At 44.7% G+C, this 23,263-nt stretch overlaps 1 protein-coding gene across 1 annotated transcript; it reads left to right on the top strand.

The window, feature by feature from the left end:
- The first annotated feature begins 7,034 nt into the window (after positions 1 to 7,034).
- Positions 7,035 to 15,077, top strand: LOC123501723 (putative nuclease HARBI1). Its single transcript, XM_045250728.1, has 3 exons — positions 7,035 to 7,133; positions 7,472 to 7,525; positions 14,172 to 15,077. The coding sequence occupies exons 1-3, from the start codon at positions 7,035 to 7,037 to the stop codon at positions 15,075 to 15,077; spliced, it is 1,059 nt and encodes a 352-aa protein (XP_045106663.1).
- The last annotated feature ends 8,186 nt before the right edge of the window (positions 15,078 to 23,263 follow it).

Below are 23,263 nucleotides of genomic sequence, written 5' to 3'. Positions count from 1 at the left end.
GTGATTAGCGAAGGCCTTCCAAATAGAAGATTAGGGATAAAAGATGATCCGTTGTATACCTCATGCCAAATCATAATCTATCCATTTAATAAAAAGTTAAAAGGCCGGTCAGACACCTCCCCAGATGAGAACCGCCATGTCGTGGTGGGGGGGCTTGCGTGCCCCTGTGACCTGGCGAGCTAGGCTAGAGGGGGCTTAGGCCCCTGCTCTGCTCTTTCGAGGGGGAGAGGGCTACCCATGCTAGTACGGTCGCCAGTGAGGGGCCAGACTAAATGGTTCCTATATAGGCTGTCAGTGGACCAGCGGAGCAACCCGCTGGAGGGATCGCCCAATAGGGGATGTCCTGTGCTGGATGCTTTGGGAGGGGGGTCTCAGCTCAGCGGTGTCTATTATATCTCAAAGGTTCTTGGACCAGAGTGTCTGGCCCTGGGCCATGACATTTTAAGGTTTTTGGGAGGAGCTGGGCTTCTCCCATAGCTTTGAATTTTGTTCTTATTTTATTTTGCATTTTATTATTTTATTTCGTTTTATTGCCTTTAGTTTTTTTTTTTTTTAATATTGTATTGTTTTTAACTGTTTTCATATATTATAACTACTCTGCCATTTTAATTTTTTTGAAGCGGCGCCACATGACCTTAGCCGTTGCGGCGCCTTATATAAAATCCAATCCAATCCAATCCGGTCAGACATGTGACGGAGATAGCCTCCGCTACTCGGAGGCAGAGAAGGGGACATTATAGGACTCCCTCCAGACTAAGAAAAATTTATGCCAAAAGATTTCATTCTCTGGCGGTAACGTGCCCCCGGGGCTTTAGGATGCCTCCGGGAAACACTAACAAAGTGCTTCGCGAAGAGGTCGGCGACAGTCCTATGATCTGCGACCATTCGCCCAGCAGACAACAAAACTGATGGGGGAGGAGCAGAATACTTTCCAGCAATTCGGCGGACTTTGTTAAAGACATCTGTAAGAGGGGTATGGGCATTAATGAAAGACACACAAACATAAGCTTTGCAAGAGGCTCTTTGTGCCTCTTTCAAAACGCGGCGGGCCAGAGCTCGGCTCTATCTTCTTACCAGAAGAGGATATCGTGTTGGGTTCTGTTGGGTCCCTGGTCACGTAGGTGTTCCCGGGAATGAACACGCAGAACGCCTCGCTAAAGAGGCAGCAAGTCGCACTCCATCTCCTGCCCCTGTTCCGTTTCGAGATGTATTTCACACTATTCGTGTGGCGGTTGCAGCAATTTGGCAGAGGAGATGGGTAACGGGTTTCGCAACCTCGAAGATGGGAGAGATCACTACTTCCACTATCCCTCAGTGGACATACTCCCATGTCCGGGATGGCCGTGCACAGACTTTATTGGCGCGACTTCGTATAGGTCACACCTACCTTACACAAAGGTACCTCCTGACCAGGGACCCTCAACCTTACTATGATGACTGTTTGGTGCCGCTCAGCGTGCGGCACCTTTTGGTAGAGTGCCCTAGTTTGACCGAGTTACGACACCGCTACCTCTACCGTTGTCGCGGTAGAGATAGCGGTGTCTATTATATCTCAAAGGGCCTTGGACCAGAGTGTCTTGCTCAGGGCTATGACGTTTTTGGGAGAAGCTGGTCTTCTCCCATACCTGTGAATCTAATTTTATTATATGTATTTTAATGTTCTATTTAATTTTATTGTAGTTTTTTTTTTTGTTTTAGTTACCTTAAATTTCATTGTTTTTAACTGCTTTTAGTCGTTTTAATTTTTTTTCTTTTAAACATTTTTCTTTTCCATTAGAAATTTTAGCGGCGCCAAATGAACTCTGCTGTTGCGGCGCCTAATATTAAATCCATCCATCCATTCGGAAGGCCAGGAAATGAGGAGAGCTGGAGGAACCACTTTGTTAGAACAGCGTTGCAATGCGTAGGCCTTATTTCATTTTTTCTTGTGTTCTAATGTGATTTGATTTTACAGAAAATTTCGCGAATGGAGAAGAGGCTTAGGGACCTGGCAGAATCCACAAGCAAATTTGCAGGGAGACTCCTTGCAAAGAGGAGACGCAATTTCATTTTTGAGTCTTTAAATAAAACAGAAATGAAGAGGAGGCAGGTCAGAGAAAGTAACAAGAAGCAAACACACACACACACACACACACACACACACACACACTCCGATCAAACATGTTAGTAACAAAGTTCCCCCCCAAGCTGAAAAGGACAAATCTGCTTAGCAGTATTAACATTATTGCTAGGCATGCTGACATTAATGAGTGGTACAAAACTTTGAGCTGTAAGATTGAGATTCATTACTGGGGATTCATTTATCATTTGTCTATCTGCATAACCACGTATCCTCAATTCATAACCCCCCCCAGATGGGAATCGCCTTGTCGTGGTGGGGGGGCTTGCATGCCCCTGTTACCTGGAGAGCTAGGCTAGAGGGGGCTTAGGCCCTTGCTCTGCCCTTTCGAGGGGGAGAGGGCTACCCATGCTAGTACGATCGCCAGTGAGGGGCCAGACTAAATGGTTCCTACGTAGGCTGCCAGTGGACCAGCGGAGCCACCCGCTAGAGGGATCGCCCAATAGGGGGCGTCCTGTGCTGGATGCTTTGAGAGGGGGGTCTCAGCTCTGTCGTGGACAAACTTTCGTATCATGTGGGACTTTTTTTTTAAAAACTACTGGTCCGCATGGGGACGAGGTACCCCGTCCACGGCAGCCAGCGCTCCCTCCCTTCGTAGTCCCAGTAGGTGGTTTCCCTTGCCCCTGGAGCCATTTTTTGTGTAACTTTATATATATGGTGAAACCGAAAAAAAACTCAGGTTTTCGTGAGGTGGCTGACCTGGCCCGCGAGACGTCATGTTCAGGTTTGAGTGGGAAGGAGGATTCCCCTCCAAAAGAGCCTCCCGCAGCAGTCTCCTGTTGTGGGAGTTCTTTTGAGGGACGTATTTCTGCTGCATACGACTCCCTTGTGACGGTAAATGTTAACCCATCATTCTCTTATCACGCCTTGCACTCACTTCTCAAGGTGTATGGCACGGTTCTTCGCATTCGACTTGTTTATGATAAGGACTTTCCGTCTAACCGCTGCTATGTGACTTTTCTATCATGTGACGAAGCCCGTCTGGCTTACGAAAATGTAGCATCTCTTCCCCTTGCTGGCTCTGGCTTTAAGACATAACTTCTCCACTCTCGCAATATTTCGGACAGTGAAACGGACTACATCCCAAATCTTTTTGACCATCATTCAGAGAGTTCATTTCCTGAAGTTCGCCACATCCCGCTTCCACGTTGGTTTGTGGCGTACTATAGAAATGGGCGTGGGAATTTCATCCAATCCTCCCGTTACCTGTGGGCAACCTCAAGAAATACGGTAAGGGGGTGCTAGTGAGAGCTAAAGATATCACGCAGGCAAGGATGTTGCAACATCTCCCCTGCCCTAATGATAGCATGTTTGAGACCGTGAAGGCTCATCCCACCTTTAATTATAGCAAAGGTTGTGTTTATAGTCAAGATCTTTGAGTTTTCAGAGGAGGAACTACTAGCAATGTGTCCTAACTCAGTCCATAAGGTGACAAAGATGAGGAACTCCTCCAACATGGTTCTTCTCACCCTTTTTGGTTCCACCCTTCCTGACAGTGTTCAAATCGGTCCTATATATGTTAGTGTGAGACGTTTTGTTTCCCGTCCTCTTCAGTGTTTCTAGTGCTAGGCTACGGTCACGGCAAAAGTTCCTGTAAGGAAGCTGCTCGATGTGGTAATTGCTCTGCTCTAGATTCACACTCTGAGGATCATTGCAATGCTGCTGCGTACTGTTTCCATTGCCGTGATGCTCAGCAGGTACGTTCCAGGCAATGCCCCAGGTATCGCCTGGAGCAGGACATTTTACAGCTTGCTAACAGCCAATTCATTAGCCTTGGTAGTGCCTGCCGCGAACTCCTGTACCACCAGAAGGATGGTAATGGTGCGACATCCTATGCTTCATTAGCCGCTCGCTCTTCAGCTGAGTCTGCCGGTCCGAAGACAACTCTTGCTACCTCTTGCTCTGTTGGGGCGGGTGGTCCTGTTCATCTGGCTAAAAGGTTTGCTCTTTTGTCTGATGACTCAGTTGAGTCACCTGCAAGAAGCGACGAGAATAACATAGACTTGACCAGTCAACTAACCCATGTAGTGGATGTCCATCTGCCTCCAGCATCGCCTAAGCTTTTGAAGAGCATGTCCAAACAGCAACGCGGCTCTGCGGAGTCGTTAGATTTAGCTCAGCCTAAGCAGTCAAAGATTTCTCCCGGTGCACATAATCGTGAATTTTCCAGGGACCGCTTTACTAGGGTAGCTCCAGTAGTTTCTGTTGAGGCTCCTGTGACATCCTCTGTCTCAGATTGGGCGTCTTGTGATGAGGACGGTCTTTGCATGGAGACGTCCGATAATATTGTCACAGCCGTCCCTCGTGGACCCGCTGTGTCAAAAAGTGCAGTCCAGCCTGACCTCGTCCTCCGATGACCGGTAGGAGTGATGATGGTTCGTATCACTCACCGGTAGGCAGAAAGGCTGCGGTCCAACGACCCGGCACATCTCAACTCGGTGTCTACTCAACGGTTGATTATTTCTAGTCAGGCGAGTCACGGGCAGCCGCTTCAAAAGGCTCGCCCGTTCACTGCACCTTAATAGTCATCATCAAGCTTCTACAGAGGAACTGTAGAGGCCTTCGCGCCTCGTGGGGGGAACTACGAGCTTTGCTTTCTAGTCCTCCTGGCTATCGAGCCTTCTTTAACGCTCCTTTCCCTGACCAGGGCCACCACGGTGGCACAGCTATCCTTGTCCGACAAGACATACCTGTTGTCCCCTTGCAACTCAACTCTTCCCTTCAGGTGGTTGCTGTTAAAGTTTTTATGGGACGATCCTACACTATCTGCAGTATATATCTTCCTCCTCGGCTTCCTGTCCCCAGGGATGAGCTTGACGGCCTGGTGCGTCAGCTGACTCCGCCATTTCTGTTGTTGGGAGATTTTAACGGCCGTCACCTATTGTGAGATGGAGGTGCTAGTAATCATCGTGGGATTTTAAACGGTTCTTTTATTGAGGATGAGTGATTGGAGATTTTAAATTCTGGAGATGTCACACATTTCCACAGTCCTACTGGGACTTTTATAGTTATCGATCTTTCTGTGTACATATAATTCTTTCCTTGATATTAATTGGCGGGTCCTACCGGATTTACACGGTAGTGACCACTTTCCGATTTTATTGCAATCTGTGAACACTGAGCCACAGTCCCGGCCCCCACGCTGGGTTTTAGACAAGGCAGATTGGCCTCGATTCACAGACCTTAGCTCTTTTATCCGTCCGTAGGCTGACTTTTCTACTTGTGCGGAGGCTGTTGATTATCTTACCGATTTTTTTTTATTTCAGTAGCGCTTTAGACAATCCGTAGGACGTCAGGTCGCTTTACTAAGCGTCCCGTTCCTTGGTGGAACGCAGCATGCACTAAAGCTGTGCAAGAGAAACGGCCGGGTTTCTCTCGTCTCCGGCGACATCGTGGGAACCCGCAGTGCCTGGAAGCTTTTCGGCGCTACGGAGCTCGGGCCCGCCGCGTTTTGAAAGAGGCATAAAGAGCCTCTTGGAAAGCTTATGTGTCTTCCATTAATGCCCACACCCCTCTTACAGATGTCTTTAACAAAGTCCGCCGAATTGCTGGGAAGTATTCTGCTCCTCCGCCACCAGTTTTTTTGTCTGCTGGGCGAATGGTGGCAGATCCTAGGACTGCCGTCTTACTTGGATTCCACATTTCCGTTCTCTTAAAGCGTCTTGCAAGACGGCACTATCCCTCCTTCGTGTTTTAAGTCACACCTCTTGGGGTGCGGACAGGGACATTTTACTTCTTCACCGTACACTTATACTTCCAAAGCTGGAGTATGGCTGTGAGATCTATTCATCCGCAACGGATGCATGACTACGCACGCATCACCCCGTGCATCATGCTGGGATCCGCTTGGCTACGGTGCATTTTGGACATCTCCAATACCTAATCTTCTAGTGGATGTTGGTTTCTGGCCGCTCGACCTCCGGCGCCAGTCTTCGTTGCTCCGGTGTTGGTTTCGCACCCAACGTCTTCCCGATTCTCTCCTTTGTCTGTCAACGTTGCGGGGCTCGCGTTCGCAGGCGTATGTCACTCGACCAAGTTTACCTAAACCTTTTGGCCTTCGAGTGGCAACTCTTATGGCGGACTTATTATCTATCGAACCCACTCCTGTCCTCTCTTTCCGTCTCCCACGTGTTGGTTATTGGCAGCTTCCGGTTGTCATGATGCCCTCCTATCAGTGATGGCAAGAATGATTTTCCACCAGATCATTCCCACTCACGGTTTTTAGAACACTTTTTTACTCATTCTGATGATATTCCCGTTTGAATTTTATTCTTATTATATGCATTTTAATATTTTATTTAGTTTTATTTTTTTTTTAGTTTTTAGATAATATAGTTTTTAACTGTTTATATTTTATATAGTTTTTTTTAAATTATTCAAGCGGCGCCAAATGACCTTAACCGTTGCGGCGCCTTATTTTAAAATCCATCCATCCATCCCGTTTTTACTGATGGTTCCAAATCCGACGCAGGCGTTGGATTTGGTGTTGTTTTCCCCTCTTTTTATCGGTGTGGCAGCCTTCCTTCAGTGGCATCTGTCTTCACTGCGGAGCTGTCTGCCATAGTCTTAGCTTTACATATAATATTTACTCTCCCGGTTTCGTCTTTTACAATTTTTAGTGACTCGCATTGTTCTCACTGCTCTCTCTTCCACTATCTCCCTTAACCCATTTTATCAGCCCTAGAGTGGCTATACCTACTTACCAGAAGAAAATATTGTGTTGGGTTCTGTTGGGTCCCTGGTCACGTTGGTGTTCCAGGGAATGAACACGCAGACCGCTTCGCTAAAGAGGCAGCAAGTTGCGCTCCATCTCCTGCCCCTATTCCATTCCGAGATGTATTTCCTGTAATTCGTGAGGCAGTTGCAGCAATTTGGCAAAGGAGATGGATGGCTAACGGGGGTAGCAACTTCGAAAATGGGAGAGCTCACTACTTCCTTTATCCCTGTGGACATACACCCATATCCGGGATCGCCGAGCACAGACTTTATTCGCGCGACTGCGGATAGGTCACACGTACCTTACAAATAAGTACCTTTTAACCAGGACTCTCAACCTTACTGTGATGACTGCCTGGTGCCGGTCTCTCTCTCTCTCTCTCTCTCTCTCTCTCTCTCTCTCTCTCTCTCTCTCTCTCTCTCTCTCTCTCTCTCTCTCTCTCTCTCTCTCTTTCTAAAGTTTAATGCAATAATCAGGACAATTGCTAGGTCTTTCTCTCTCTTCATATGTATTATCATTGATTTTCTTCTTGCCAATGCAGCTTCTTTCTGTACCGTTTTACCTCTCTCATGAGCTTAAGAAAAGTGATGTGAGAGGCAAGTTCTAACATTTTACATCTTTACTTTATTCCACAGGTAGTTCTGGACACCTACACGTGTGCCAGGACCAGGCCTTTTCTCGGCAGAATAGTAAGTTTTTAGATGCTGCGCTCTCTCTCTCCCTCTCTCTCTCTCTCTCTCTCTCTCTCTCTCTCTCTCTCTCTCTCTCTCTCTCTCTCTCTCTCTCTCTCTCTCTCTCTCTCTCTCTCTCTCTCTCTCTCTCTCTCTCTCTCTCTCTCTCTCTCTCTCTCTCTCTCTCTCTCTCTCTCTCTGTCTGTCTGTCTGTCTGTCTGTCTCTCTCTCTCTCTCTCTCTCTCTCTCTCTCTCTCTCTCTCTCTCTCTCTCTCTCTCTCTCTCTCTCTCTCTCTCTCTCTCTCTCTCTCTCTCTCTCTCTCTCTCTCTCTCTCTCTCTCTCTCTCTCTCTCTCTCTCTCTCTCTCTCTCTCTCTCTCTTTTTTTTAAAACGACTGGTCTGCATGGGGACGAGGTACCCCGTCCACGGCAGCCAGCGCTCCCTCCCATTGTAGTCCCAGTAGGTGGTTTCCCTTGCCCCTGGAGCCATTTTTTGTGTAACTTTATATATATGGTGAAACACAAAAAACTGTCAGGTTCTCGTGAGGTGGCTGACCTGGCCCGCGAGACGTCATCTTCAGGTCTGAGTGGGAAGGAGGATTCCCCTCCACAAGAGCCTCCCGCAGCAGTCTCCTGTTCTGGTAGTTCTTTTGAGGGACGTATTTCTGCTGCATACGACTCCCTTGTGATGGTAAATGTTAATCCATCATTTTCTTATCACGCCTTGCACTCACCTCTCAAGGTGTATGGCACGCCACATGTCTGACAAAGCTTTTAACTTCTTATTAAATCTTTTTAATATGATTTGGCATACCGGTGACTTTCCAACTTCTTTGGCTGTGGCAGTGGTTCTCCCATTTCCGAAGCCTGGGAAAGATAATCTTCAGGCTACGAACTATCGTCCTATATCGTTGACGTCCTGCATTTAGAAAAGATGGTTAATGTAAGACTCATGTGGTACTTAGAGAGGGGGAAGTACCTGTCCTCAGTACAGTACGGCTTCCGAAAGATGAGGTCTACTACTGATGCTCTTTTATCCCTAGAGTCTTCTATTTGTGAGGCCTTCGCTAATCACCACCATCAAGTAACAGTGTTTTTTGACCAGGAGAAGGCCTACGACACAGCTTGGTGTCATGGGATTTTACGTTCCTTGTTTAATTTTGGTCTCCGTGGCCACCTTCCTATTTTTATCCAGCAGTTTTTATCCAGATGTCTTTTACGTGTTCGAGTGGGGAGTGTTCTCTCCAATCCTACTGCTCTAAATGACGGTGTCCCACACGGAAGTATTCTTAGCGTTACACTATTTGCAGTCGCAATAAATGGTGTTATAGATACTCTACCAGATGGCGTTCACAGCTCTTTATATGTGGACGACTTGTGCATCTCCTTTACTGCTGCTGATTGAGCGAAAGCTTCAACTGGCAATCAATTGAATATCCAGTTAAGCCAACATAAATTGTTTTCGTTTCTCCACCTCAAAGACCGTGTCTATGCTTTTTTGTCGTGTTCATGGCGTTCATCCGGATCCCGATTTATATTTAGCCAATAGACGTATCTCATGTGTGGAGACCACTCGATATCTTGGCCTATTGTTTGACAACCGTCTTACTTGGGTTCCTCATTTCCGTTCTCTTAAAACGTCCCTGTAGGACGGCACTATCCCTTCTTCGGGTTTTAAGTTATAAGTTGCTGCTGCTTCACCGTACACTCATACTTCCGAAGCTGGAATACGGCTCTGAGATCTATTCATCCGCAACGGATGCACGACTTCGCACGGTTGGCTACGGGTGCATTGCGAACATCTCCAATACCTAGCCTTCTAGTGTATGCTGGTTTCTGGCCGCTCGACCTCTGGCGCCAGTCTTCGATGCTCCGGTTTTCGTTTCGCACTCACCGTCTTCCCGACTCTGTCCCTTGTCTGTCAATGTTGCGGGACTCGCGTTCGCAGGCATATGTCACTCGATCGAGTCTACCTAAACCTCTTGGCCTTCGTGTGGCAAACATGTTGGATTTGTCTATCGACCCAACTCCAGTCTACTCTTTACGGCTCCCACGAGTTGGTTCTTGGCACCTTACGGTTGTTTCAATATGCCCTCCTGCCATGGATGGCAAGGATTTTCTGCCAGCTCTGACCCACACACGGGTTTTACAACACTTTTTATCCATACTGATGACATCCCCTTTTTTACTGATGGTTTTCCCCTCTTTTTATCGGTCTTGCAGCCTTCCTTCGGTAGCCTCCGTCTTTACTGCGGAGCTGTCTGCCATAGTTCTAGCTTTACAGATTATTTTTACATTCCCGGTTTCGTCTTTTACTCTCCCCGAGATGGAAACCGCCTTGTCGTGGTGGGGGGGGGGGGCGTGCGTGCCTCTTTGACCTGACGAGCTAGGCTAGAAGGGGGTTAGGCCCCTGCTCTGCCCTTTCGAGGGGGAGAGGGCTACCCATGCTAGCGCTCCCTCCCATTGTAGTCCCAGTAGGTGGTTTCCCTTGCCCCTGGAGCCATTTTTTTGTGTAACTTTATATATATATGGTGAAACACAAAAAAACTCATGTTCTCGTGAGGTGGCTGATCTGGCCCGCGAGACGTCATCTTTAGGTCTGTGTGGGAAGGAGGATTCCCCTCCACAAGAGCCTCCCGCAGCAGTCTCCTGTTCTGGGAGTTCTTCTGAGGGACGTATTTCTGCTGCATATGACTCCCTTGTGATGGTAAATGTTAACCCATCATTTTTTTATCACGCCTTGCACTCACTTCTCAAGGGTTATGGCACGGTTCTTCGTATTTGACTTGTTTATGATAAGGATTTACCATCTAACCGCTGCTATGTGACTTTTCTATCATGTAACGAAGCCTGTCTGGCTAATGAACATGTAGAATCTCTTTCCTTTGCTGGCTCTGGCTTTAAGACAGAACTTCTCCACTCGCGTAATATTTCGGACAGCGACACGGACTACATCCCAAATCTTTTTGACCACCATTCTGAGAGTTCAGTTCTTGAAGTCCGTCAGATCCCGCCTCCACGTTGGTTTCTGGCCTACTACAAAAATGGGCGCGGGAATTTCATACATGCCTCGCAGTACTTGTCAAAAGAGATTTGACATGATTCCTGAGGGAAATCTCAAGAAATACGGTAAGGGGGTGCTAGTGCGAGCGAAAGATATCACGCAGGTAAAGATGTTGCAACATCTACCATGTCCTTCTGACAGCATGTATGAGACTATAAAGGTACATCCCACCTTTAATTACAGCAAAGGTTGTGTGACAGCAAAGGTTGTGTGTACAGTCAGGATCTTTATGAATTCTCTGATGAGGAAATACTAGCAATGTGTCCTAGCTCAGTCCAAAAGATGATAAAGATGAGGAACTCCTCCAACATGGTCCTCACCTTTTTTGGTTCCACCCTTCCTGACCGTGTTAATATCGGACCTATTAATCTTAGGGTGAGGCGTTTTGTTTCTCGCCCTCTTCAGTGTTTATCATGTTATTCGTACGATCACGGTAAAATCTCCTGCAAGAAGGCTTCCTGATGTGGTAATTGCTCTGCACTAGACTCACATTCTGAGGAGCATTGCAATGCTGCTTCTTATTGTTTTCATTGCCGTGGTGCTCACCAAGTACGTTCCAGACAATGCCCTAGGGATCACCTGTAACAGGATATTTTACAGCTCGCTAACAGTCAGTTTATTATTAGCCTTGGTAGTGCCCGACGCGAACTCCTTTATCGCCAGAAGGTTGGTACTAGTGCGACATCCTATGTTTCATTGGCCGCACACTCTTCAGGTGAGTCTGCCGGTAAAAAGACAACTCTTTCTGCTACCTCTCGCTCTGTTGGGGTGAGTGGTCCTGTTCATTTGGCCAATAGGTTTTTCCTTTTGTCCGATGACTCGGTTGAGTCATCTCTAAGAAGTGACGAGAATAGTACAGATTTGACCAAAGATGTCCATTTGCCACCTCTATCTCCTAAGCCTTTAAAGGGCCTGACCAAACGGCACCGTGGCTCTGCAGAGTCGATCGATTTTGCTCAGCCTAAACAATCTAAGGTTTCTCCCGGTGTACGTGACCGTGAGTCCTCCAGGGACCGCTCTGCAATGGTAGCTCCAGTTGTTTCTTTCCACCCTTTTGTGACGCCCTCCGTCTACGATCGGGCTTCTTGTGATGAGTACGGTCTTAGCATGGAGACGTCCGATGATATTGTGTCACAGCCGTCCCTCGTGGAACCACTGTATCAGAAAGTGCAGTCCTGCCTGATCCTCGTCCTCCGAGGACCAGTACAAGTGATGATGGTTCGCATCACCCACCGATAGGCCGAAAGGCTGCGGTCCTACGATCCGGCACATCTCAACTCCCAGTGTCTTCTCGTCGTTTGATTATTTCTAGTCAGGTGAGTCACGGGCAGCCCCTTCAAAAGGCTCGCCCGTCCACTGCACCTAAATAGTCATTTTCAAGCTTTTACAGTGGAATTGTAGACGCCGTCGCGCCTCGTGGGGGGAACTCCGAGCTTTGCTGTCGGAGTTTTCTCCAGCCTGTGTAGCTCTACAAGAGACCATGCTAGGTGATAGTACTTATTCTAGTCCTCCTGGCTATCGTGCCTTTCCTAGCACTCCTTTCCCTGACCAGGGCCACCACGGTGGCACAACTATTTTTGTCTGTCAGGATATACCTGTTATCCCATTACAACTTAACTCTCCCCTTCAGGTGGTTGTTGTTAAAGTCTTTATAGGATGACTGTACACCATTTGCAGTTTATATCTCCCTCCTCGGCTTCCTGTCTCCAGGGATGAGCTTGACGGTCTGGTGCGTCAGCTGACTCCGCCTTTTCTTTTGTTAGGAGATTTTAACGGCCGTCACCCATTGTGGGATGTAGGTGCTAGTAATCCTCGTGGGGTTTTAATCTGGGCTGCGTTCCGTTGGAAGTTAGCACGCTGCCCCCCTCCCCGCAACCCCCAACGGAACGCAAGGGAACGCGTAAACCATACGGGTATGGTTGACAAAGATGGCCGTCCAAGCTGCTCTCCTCCTCGTCGCTCAAGAGCTCGCAGAAGACCCTCTGTTGGACGCTGCAGAGCTCCTCTTAGCACGAGAGGAGGAAATATTGCTGAGGCAAGAGGAAGAGGGAGAATAGAGGCTGCCAAGTCAAGGAGAAGAGGGAGATGATAGGCCGCCAAGTCTTGTGAGGGTCAAGGACTATGCAGAGACGATAGTGCCTCTTTACTCCGGGGAAGACTTCAAGAAACACTTTCGTATGCAAAGGGAAACTGTTGAAGTAAGTAGTGAAGGACATGGGTAACTTGGTTAATTGATTTGTGGAAAGGGTGAGGCAGTGATAGACGGCAACTTTGAAGGAGAACAGAGGTCGTGTTTTGGGCATAAACAATCCTATATATTGCATAAACTAAGAAATCTATTAGTATAGATGTGATCTTTTCATCATAAGAAACAGAAATAGTAGATCCTAAATACTATTTCCAAGCCTTGCCGTCATTAACAACTGCCTCCCCCTACAGTGCTTAGAAATTGGCTGGGCCCACACAAATTGCAGTTCCAGGCGATACACTATTGGTGGTTTTTAATATTATGATTGTTTACATATTATTATTATTAACACTTCTAAACTCATTAGCCATTTGGAAATAATTTCGAAAATGGACTCCACACCAACCTCTCTGATTTAACCTAACATAGTTCAAGAAATAATTTTCAGCTTGACAAAGTCATAAATATTACTAATAATGAGATAGTAACCTTGATAATAAAAAACATACATAGTGTATTGGCAGAAACTGCAATAAAACCCTGGGGCCCCCCTGCCTTCACCAGGCACTAGAGTTCCTTTATAAAACAATGAGTATTACACAAAATTATTAACTAATTATGTGTGAGGCTCTGTCAGTGCTTTGCTTTATGTAAAAAGATGCTGGATTGTCAGTGGTCATTGCAAGAATACCCAGTAGCTTCCTTGAATTATGCACATAATGTTATGCTAGCACACCATTGTCTGTATGCTACCATTTTTGCCTATGAAGATTATTAATCTTACCTAACCCAAAGCATTTCATACTTAAAACTTAGCCTAGCCTATTATAGACAAAACTGGCTTTTACTTCAAAGTTAAATTTTTCTACCTTCCTTATCAATCACAAGACTCAGAGTGATGGGCATCGCATGTAAGCATTTATTCGCGATGGGCATCGCATGTAAGCATTTATTCGCATCAGGATGCATTTCACTGAAATATTACACATTTTTTAATTAGGTTCATAATATGTATTAATCAAAATATGCTTCCTATGGATCACAAATCACTACTTTTCACATTGCCAATATCACAAAGTAAGATTTGATTTGTGAAAAAAAAAATATCGAAAAAAAAATCAACTATTCTTCAAAGGTATCAGAGCTCTCATGCACAGGCTCATAGTGAAGAATAACTAGGTCAAAAATGTGTTTTCATATGTACTAGCAGTACTTAGAAATGTTGTCCCTGGCAATGTGCCTGATAACATCTAATAGGTATTTTCATGTCCACATGACTCTTGAATTCTTGAACTAAATGGTGGTAAAGCATTTGGTGTGTTATCGGCTCATTGTGGTGCCATGTTCCATTTGGACACAGACATATTTTCTGGAATTATAGATTAAAGATTAACTGCAATTTTAACTCGACAGGAAGTCTGCCGTTTGCTTGCCCCACACCTGCCTGCCAAGATCATTCCTGTATCCAAAGAGGTGTTGGTTACGCTGTGGCTGCTGGGAAACATTGAGTCATTCCGCGGGGTTGCTGATCGGTTTGACCTTGGCAAATCGTCTCTTCACCGTGTTCTTTTCCAAGTCTGCAATGCACTGAAAGCCATAAGAGGTACTCTCATTGCATGGCCAACACGAGATCAGCTTCCACAACTGGCTGATGACTTTTTTAGAAGAACAAATATGCCTGGAGTAATAGGAGCCATTGATGGGACTCACATCCCTATCCCAGGGCCGTCACATGAAAGACAGGCATACATAAATAGGAAAGGTTTTCCTAGCATTCAGTTGCAAGCTGTTTGTGATGCCAAACTTAGGTTCATTAACATTCTGACAGGTTGGCCTGGTTCTGTACATGATGCCAGAGTGTTTAGAAATAGCCCACTTTACACTCTGTTGGAAAATGGTAATTTTCCTGAAGATTATCATCTATTAGGAGATTCAGCCTATACTCTGCAGCCTTACATGCTAGTTTCATATAGAGACAATGGACACTTGCTTCCATGGCAGGTTAATTTTAATCATATCCACTCCACTTCAAGGGTTATCATGGAGAGGGCATTTGGGCTTCTGAAATCAAAATTTAGGCGGCTACAGAAGTTAGAGATGATTGATGTAGAAAGAATCCCTTTAGTAATAGCTGGTGCCTGTGTGATGCATAATATAATTTTAATGAAGGAAAACTTAAACCTAGATTTAGAGATTCAGCAGGACTTAAAAGTAATTGGACATGATGTTGGAGATGATAATGTTGCAGCACGACAAATACATGCTGCGGCAGTTCAGAAAAGGGATGAGATAGCCACTGGCTTGGCCATGCACATGTAAATAGATAATTTGTAATCATGTTAAGTCAAAGTACAAGTTTAAATTATTTACCCTTCTTGTAAAATATATTCATTTAACCCGTTCTGCACGGACAAAGAAGAGCGGATTTTCAGTTTGATAGTTTAAGGAATAGGGCAAGCTTGAAATACAGCCTTTGACAAACAGCTTAAAATATATTTTTTTCATAGACCAGTAAGCTTAATATGCCCTTTCATTTGTCCCAGCAAGCTTAAAATACTCATGTTCTGCCTCAAGTCATGCCGTGCTGAGAGGGTTAAAGTTAATATTTAGTAAAATATTTAAATTTGTTAAAATCATGTATGAAACAGTAGTTGGGTCTGAATAAATGCCCCACAAACTACCTCCACCGTGGCAGAATGCGGCGCCTCAACCCGCATGACCACTAAAGATACTTTTCACTCAGAAATAATTAGAGTACAGTGGGATTATAGTAAGACAGATGTATGTAAGTATACATATATATTAATACAAGTACAAAACAATGATAACTTATACAAAAAAGTTTCTTTATAAAAATACAAAACATAAAAAAAAAACCTGTTTTAATTACCTGCCCAGTTTATCACAGTGGAATCAACATACTAATACACACAATGAGTACAAGTATTAGTTTTCATTACCTGCCCAGTTATCACAGTGGAAACAACATACATACATACATATATATTAATACAAGTACAAAACAATGATAACTTATACAAAAAAGTTTCTTTATAAAAATACAAAACCTAAAAAAAAAACCTGTTTTAATTACCTGCACAGTTTATCACAGTGGAATCAACATACTAATACACACAATGAGTACAAGTATTAGTTTTCATTACCTGCCCAGTTTATCACAGTGGAATCAACTTAATAATACACACAATGAGTACAAAAGTATTAGTTTTCATTACCTGCCCAGTTTATCACAGTGGAATCAACTTAATAATCCACACAATGACTACAAGTATTAGTTTTCATTACCTGCCCAGTTTATCACAGTGGAATGAACTTAATAATACACACAATGACTACAAGTATTAGTTTTCATTACCTGCCCAGTTTATCACAGTGGAATCAACAAACTAATACACACAATGAGTACAAGTATTAGTTTTCATTACCTGCCCAGTTTATCACAGTGGAATCAACTTAATAATACACACAATGAATAGAATGAACAATGAGATTGACAGGCTGCAAGAGCCCCCAAAAAAAAAAGGCTGCAAGAGGCCACAAAAAATATATAAATAAAATAAAATAAAGGCTGCAAGAGGCCAAAAAAATATAATAAATAAATAAATAAAAAAAAATTTTCTTGTGAAGGTGTTTAATAATTTCAGATTGGTTGTTGAATATCTGTTGTAAAAGTATCATGAATTGTCTTTGTGTTTCCTGTTGTTGTTCGTGTTGTGCTTGGAGGTGTAATTGTTCTTGGTGGTGGTGGTGGTGTTGTAGTATTTGTTGTGGCCTTTCTGTAGCAGTTGTTGCCGGTACTGTGAAATAAAAATGCATTAAAGTTTAACTCACAAAAATATTGCAGGAATAAAAGGATTGAAAAGAAAGTGGTTATACTAAATGAGATGTTGCTGAGCCACTATTTGATAGAGAAATATATGAACTAGAGCACTGAAATGTGCAATTATCCTGTGCTTTCCAAAATGACTGCAAGGCTCAACAAATAGCACATGAAAAAGCAGCTTTTGGATTTTTTTTCCCTCTCCAGTGAACGGATACAGTACATGATAAAAATGAGGATGTCTGATTTTAACTTACACAAGACTAGGTACTACTCGTGGACAGACATGTAAAGAGAAAAAAAAATCAAAGAATAACACTTGTAAAGAAAACAAACAATGGTACTGCAAAAATATTGCAGTCAACTTATGAAATCCTTTCACATATCGCATTTGTTGAGAGGGCTTCATCATCACTTGTCTTTAATTTATGTGCAACAACACTACCTCTTTAATGTTCCTCCAATTTATTATATATTACCTTATTATTAAGCAAGACATGCAACTTGTTGTATGGTTTTTGTAATCTATTTCTACGAAATTGTCTTCCAAATTACTGATTTTCAACTCAACTTTTTTTTTTTTTTTTTTTTTTTTATATGTACCTTGAAGAGAAGACTCCAGTGAAAGGGGTTGCACTGATGGGTCTCCTGCCATGAAGCTATCCATTGCATCATAGAAGGGCCACTGGTCATCAGTGCCTCGCCCACTCAACTTTGTGTTATCCTTGATGATTTTGTACCTGAAAAATGAAATCAGTAAAATGAGGAAAAATTGAAGCATTTACTGAGTACATATTTAGTTTTTTTTTTTTTTTTTTTTTGGTGGGGGAGTGGCAGGCAAAATATGAGTAAAGTAATGTGTGAGGCATCATGGATGAGGAGATAAGAAAATGTGTGAGTAGGGAATTTACAGGTCAGGGCTGGTGTATACAAAGCAAAAGTTGGTTTCTAAGCGCTGCAGCCCACTAATAGATGTACACAGTAACTTTTAAGCCACTAAAGCAGTGTTTCTTAACCTGAGGTGCAAAAGGGGTGCTGAAATAAATTTAAGGGGGTGTTGGGGAAGGTCACATATGTGGCAGTAAAAGGTAAAAGGAATACGTCTGGACAAACGTATTTTTATCACATATTTGGAAATACAATATGGGTAAACTTTAACCTGATTTTCATGTTTGTTGTACCTTAATGATTAAAGAAACACTTGATTTGTACGAGCGTTCCACACTTTAATATTAAATCAACATCATAAGCTTTGTATATTACTAATGTGCACGTTCGGTTGTGTGCTAATGTCTGTCACCAGACGGCAAGACGCCCCCGCTCCCTCAGTACAGGGTGCTGAACTGCTTAGGCCTGACCAAAAGGGGTGCTGAGATCATAAGAGGTTAAGAAACATTGTGCTAAAGTAAATTTTCTCCTACCTTTGCTTTAGGGAGCGCATTTTCTTATCACAGAGTTCTCCATTCACTGGATAGCCTTCTTGGTGCATCTTCAGAGCCACGTCCCTCCACACCTCCACCTTCTTCCTGGTCCCCTTTGCAAATTCTTGCTTCAAATCTCCCACTGTGGCAATGAGGAGGAGGACAGCATTGATAGGCCAGAAGAAACCTGTAAAACAAATCCATAAGTTAGATAGATGAAAGGGGCATTTCATTCTAATTGGCACTGAAAGCTGTCTAGGTACAATTCAGGAAAAATGCATTTTCGGCACAAAACAAATAGTATTAAGGTCACTAGTCTAACATAACTTTGGCTATGAACCTATGTGTGCCTAACTCCTAACTGCTTTGGCAGTGCAGCTGCAGGAATGCATAACTGAAAACAACAAAGACTGTCCTCAATCCGGAGTGTTTTATTTTTAATACTATACTCATACATAAACTTCACCATATCCAGTGTATGGGAAATATGTAAACTTTCAGGCTTTATACTCTATTGAAAAGAGTAAGTATACATAAGCTCACTAGAGAAGTAGAACAACTTTCAATGACACGTTCACCTATAAGTACCCTAGCACTCCCTTAAGGTTACATTTATTCAAAACACATAAAAATTACTGAAAATACCTGCCTTACAATACTCCCCTGTGCACTCTTAAACAAATTACCAATTAAAAATACACAAAGGCTGGAGAAAAGGAGAACGTAGGTGGTGTACCAATGACGCACTACGTTGTATCATGGCCAGAGTGAGTTAAAACACATACCTTTACCTCCCATGGTGTCAGGGGGGCCTGTTCCCTCAACCACAGGTGATGGAGGGGCTGTTCCTGCAGCCACAGGTGCTGAAAAGGGCCTCTGTAGCAGCAGCTACCATGGCGGAAGAGGCCCGAGCGTCTGTGGGAAGAAATGCGACACATATAACACCGTCTTTTATTGCTATAAATACTAATATTTTGGTCATATTGCCTTATTTCAACATTCTACAAGGAATAACAGACTTACCGCATTGCTTTTGATGTTCTGTGACATCGCATAAGCTATCAAAATAGCGTTTGCAGCCCCCACACTGAAAACATAGTGGTGAAGGGGCGGCCATCTTTGCGGTTTGTTGATAAACAAAGATTGCCAGACACCGCCAAGCATTCACCTCCGAGGAGCGCAAGGTCTCGCAAGCTTCCGCAAGGCGAGCTGTATGCTGGTCCCCCTGATTCGGGGGAAGTATGCCATACTGTACGCCTTACGGTCCCCAACGGAACGCGGCCCTGTTCTTTTTTTATTGAGGATGAGGGATTGGAGGTTTTAAATTCTGGGGATGTCGCACATTTCCACAGTCCTACTGGGACTTTACCGCTATCGATCTTTCTCTGTGTACATCTAAGTCTTTCTTCGATTTTAACTGGCGGGTCCTACCAGATTTACACGGTAGTGACCACTTTCCGATTTTATTACAATCTATGAACACTGAGCCATAGTCCCGGCCCCCACGCTGGGTTTTAGACAAGGCAGATTGGCCTCGATTCACAGACCTTAGCTCTTTTATCCGTCCGTTGGCTGACTTTTCTACTTGTGCTGAGGCTGTTGATTATTTTACCGATTTTTTTAAATTTCAGTAGCGCTTCAGACAATCCCTTGGACGTCAGGTCGCTTTACTAAGCGTCCCGTTCCTTGGTGGAACGCAGCATGCACTAAAGCTGTGTAAAAGAAACGGGCAGCTTTCTCTCGTCTCCGGCGATATCGTGGGGACCCGCAGTGCCTGGAAGCTTTTCGGCGCTGCCGAGCTCGGGCCCGCCGCGTTTTGAAAGAGGCACAAAGAGCCTCTTGGAAAGCCTATGTCTCTTCCAGAAACGTTCGCACCCCTCTTACGGATGTCTTCAACAAAGTCCGTGGAATTGCTGGGAAGTATTCTGCTCCTTCCTCACAAATTTTGTTGTCTGCTGGGCGAACGGTGGCAGACCCTACGAATGTCGCCGACCTCTTCGCGGAACACTTTGCCAGTGTTTCCCAGAGGCATCCTGCAGCCCTGGGCGCACGTCACCGCCAGAGAATGGAATCTCTTGGCATAAATTTTTCTTCTACTGGAGGAGTCTTATAATGTCCCCTTCTCTGCCTCCGAGTTGCGGACTGCTTTGTCCCAGTGTCACGACTCTTCTCCTGGGCCAGATGATATTCCTTATGCCTTCTTGCGCCACATGTCTGACTTTTTTATTAAATCTATAAAATATAATTTGGCATACCGGAGAATTTTCATCTTGGGCTGTGGCAGTGGTTCTCCCATTTCCGAAGCCTGGGAAAGATAATCTGAAGGCTATGAACTAACGTCCTATATCTTTGACATCTTGTATTTGTAATGTGTTAGAAAAGATGGTAAATATAAGACTCATGTGGTATTTGGAGAGGGGGAAGTACTTGTCACCGGTACAGTACGGCTTCCGTAAGATGAGGTCTACTACTGATGCTCTTTTATCCCTAGAGTCTTCCATTTGTGAGGCCTTCGCTAATCACCACCATCAAGTAACAGTCTTTTTTGACCTGGAGAAGGCCTGCGACACGGCTTGGTGTCATATCATTTTACAGTCTTTGTTTAATTTTGCCCTTCGTGGCCACCTTCCTATTTTTATCCAGCAGTTTTTATCCAGACGTTTTTTACGGGTTCGAGTTGGGAGTATTCTCTCCGATGCTACAGCTTTAAATGACGATGTCCCACAGGGAAGTATTCTTAGTGTTACGCTATTCACAGTTGCAATAAATGGTGTTATAGACACTACCGGATGGCGTTCACAGTTCTTTATATATGGACGACTTGTGCATCCCTTTTGCTGCTGCTAGTCACTGATTGAGCGCAAGCTCCAACTGGCGATCAATAGGGTGTCCAGTTGGGCCAACATGAACGGTTTTCGATTCTCCACCTCGTAGACCGTAGCCATGTATTTTTGTCGCAACCGTGGTGTCCATTCAGACCCGGATTTATACCTCGCCAATAGACGCCTCTCATGCGTGGAGGCGACTCGATATCTTGGCCTTTTATTTGACAACCGTCTCGCCTGGGTTCCCAATTTCCGCTCTCTTAAGGCGTCTTGTCAGCAGGCACTATCCCTTCTTCGGGTTTTAAGTCATACCTCTTGGGGTGCGGACAAGGACACGTTGCTGTTGCTTCACCGTACACTCATACTTCCGAAGCTGGAATACGGCTGTGAGATCTACTCATCCGCAACAAATGCACGACTACGCACGCTTGACCCCGTCCATCATGCTGGGGTCCGCTTGGCTACGGGTGCATTTCGGACATCTTCAATACCTAGCCTTCTAGGATGCTGGTTTCTGGCCGCTCGACCTCCGGCGCCAATCTTCGATGCTCCGGTGTTGGTTTCGCATCCACCGTCTTCCTGATTTTGTCCCCTGTGTGTAAATGTTGCGGGAGTCGCGCTCGCATGCGTATGTCACTAGATCGAGTCTTCCTAAACCTTTTGGCCTACGTGTTGCAAATCTCATGGCGGAGTTATCTATCGATCCCACTCCTGTGTATTCTTTCCGGCTCCCACGAGTTGGTTATTGGCAGCTTCCTGTTACCTCATTATGCCCTTCTGCCATGGATGGCAAGAAGGATTTCTTGCCAGCTCTGTCCGACACACGGTTTTTAGAACACTTGTTTATCCATTCTAATGACATCCCTGTTTTTACTGATGGTTCCAAATCCGACGCAGGAGTTGGGTTTTCTGTGGTTTTCCCTTCTTTTTGTCGGTCTGGCAGCCTTCCTTCGGTAGCCTCCGTCTTTACTGCGGAGCTTTCTGCCATAGTCCTAGCTTAACAGATTATTTTTACTTTCCCGGGTTCGTCTTTTACAATTTTTAGTGACTCACAGTGCTCTTACTGCTCTCTCCTCTTTTATTTCCCTTCACCCTTTGGTTTTATCAACCCTGGAGTGACTTTATCTACTTACCAAAAGAGGATATCATGTTGGGTTCTGTTGGGTCCTTGGTCATGTAGGTGTTCCAGGGAATGAACATTGAACACGCAGATCGCCTCGCTAAAGAGGCAGCAAGTCGCGCTCCATCTCCTGCCTCTGTTCCGTTTCGAGATGTATTTGATATTATTCGTAAGACGGTCGCAGCAATATGGCAGAGAAGATGGCTAACGGGGGTCGCAACCTCGAAAATGGGAAAGATCACAACTTCCACTCTCCTTTAGAGGACATACTCCAATGTCCGGGATCGCCGTGCACAGACTTTATTGGCGCGATTACGTACAGGTCACACGTACTTACAAATAGGTACCTGCTGACCAGGGGCCCTCAACCTTACTGTGAAGACTGCCTGGTGCCACTCACAGTACGGCACCTACTTGTGGAGTGCCCTAGTTTACCTGCGACACCGCTACCTCTACCGCTGTCGCAGTAGAGATAGCGGTGTCTACCTCCTCTTTCATGTCCTTGGACCAGCGTGTCTGGCCCTTGGCCATTATTTATTAGTTTTTTTTTGGGAGGCTGGCCTTCTCCCTTATTTGTGAATTTTAGAATTTTATTTATGAATTTTGATATTTTATTCGATTTTATTGTACTTTTAGTGTTTTAGCAACTTTTAATTGTATTGGTTTTATTGTTTTTAGTTTTTTTATAATTATTTTTCTTTATTTTTCTTTTTTGTTTTTTAAACATTTTTGTATATTTAAAAATTTTGGTAGCGGCGCCAAATGACCTGTTGCGGCGCCTACATTAATATCCATCCATCCTAAGGTATGCCTTCATGCGTTATATTGAAAACATGAAGACAACAGGAGCTCGTAAACTGCATGTACCCCAGGGATACGATCTTCTTTGTTCATTCCTTGGTGAACGACCCATCACACACCCTAGAACTGAGAGGTGTGGCCTTGAGAATGAACAAATACGTGATGCTCTAGTTACAGGAACCACAACTATCAAGACTGTAACTCATGTTGCAGGAGCCTCAGGTGTCAGCAGGATTGTCACTCTGTTGCAGGACCATCAGGTGTCAGCAGGGCTGACACTCCTGTTGCAGGACCATCAGGTGTCAGCAGGGCTGACACTCATGTTGCAAGACCATCAGGTGTCAGCAGGGCTGCCACTCCTGTTGCAGGACCATCAGGTGTCAGCAGAGCTACCACTCCTGCATCAATGTCTGATCCTGATGACCCGCCACCATTATTAAATATCCCTGAAGTGAGGCAGTCAGTTAAGAGGAAGAAAATAAGACCACCATCACAGT

Source organism: Portunus trituberculatus, chromosome 9 (genome assembly GCF_017591435.1).
Source record: "Portunus trituberculatus isolate SZX2019 chromosome 9, ASM1759143v1, whole genome shotgun sequence".
In the NCBI taxonomy this organism is placed as follows: Eukaryota; Metazoa; Arthropoda; class Malacostraca; order Decapoda; family Portunidae; genus Portunus; species Portunus trituberculatus.
This window is presented reverse-complemented; position numbering and strand designations above follow the sequence as displayed.

What these genes read in the sequence shown, in the direction of transcription:
- LOC123501723 (XM_045250728.1), top strand. Translation starts at nt 7,035, where the DNA reads ATGGGAGAGCTCACTACTTCCTTTATCCCTGTGGACATACACCCATAT. An exon ending in CGACTGCGGATAGGTCACAC is followed by an intron (nt 7,134 to 7,471) that starts GTACCTTACAAA and finishes TTTATTCCACAG; the next exon opens with GTAGTTCTGGACACCTACAC. An exon ending in GGCCTTTTCTCGGCAGAATA is followed by an intron (nt 7,526 to 14,171) that starts GTAAGTTTTTAG and finishes TTAACTCGACAG; the next exon opens with GAAGTCTGCCGTTTGCTTGC.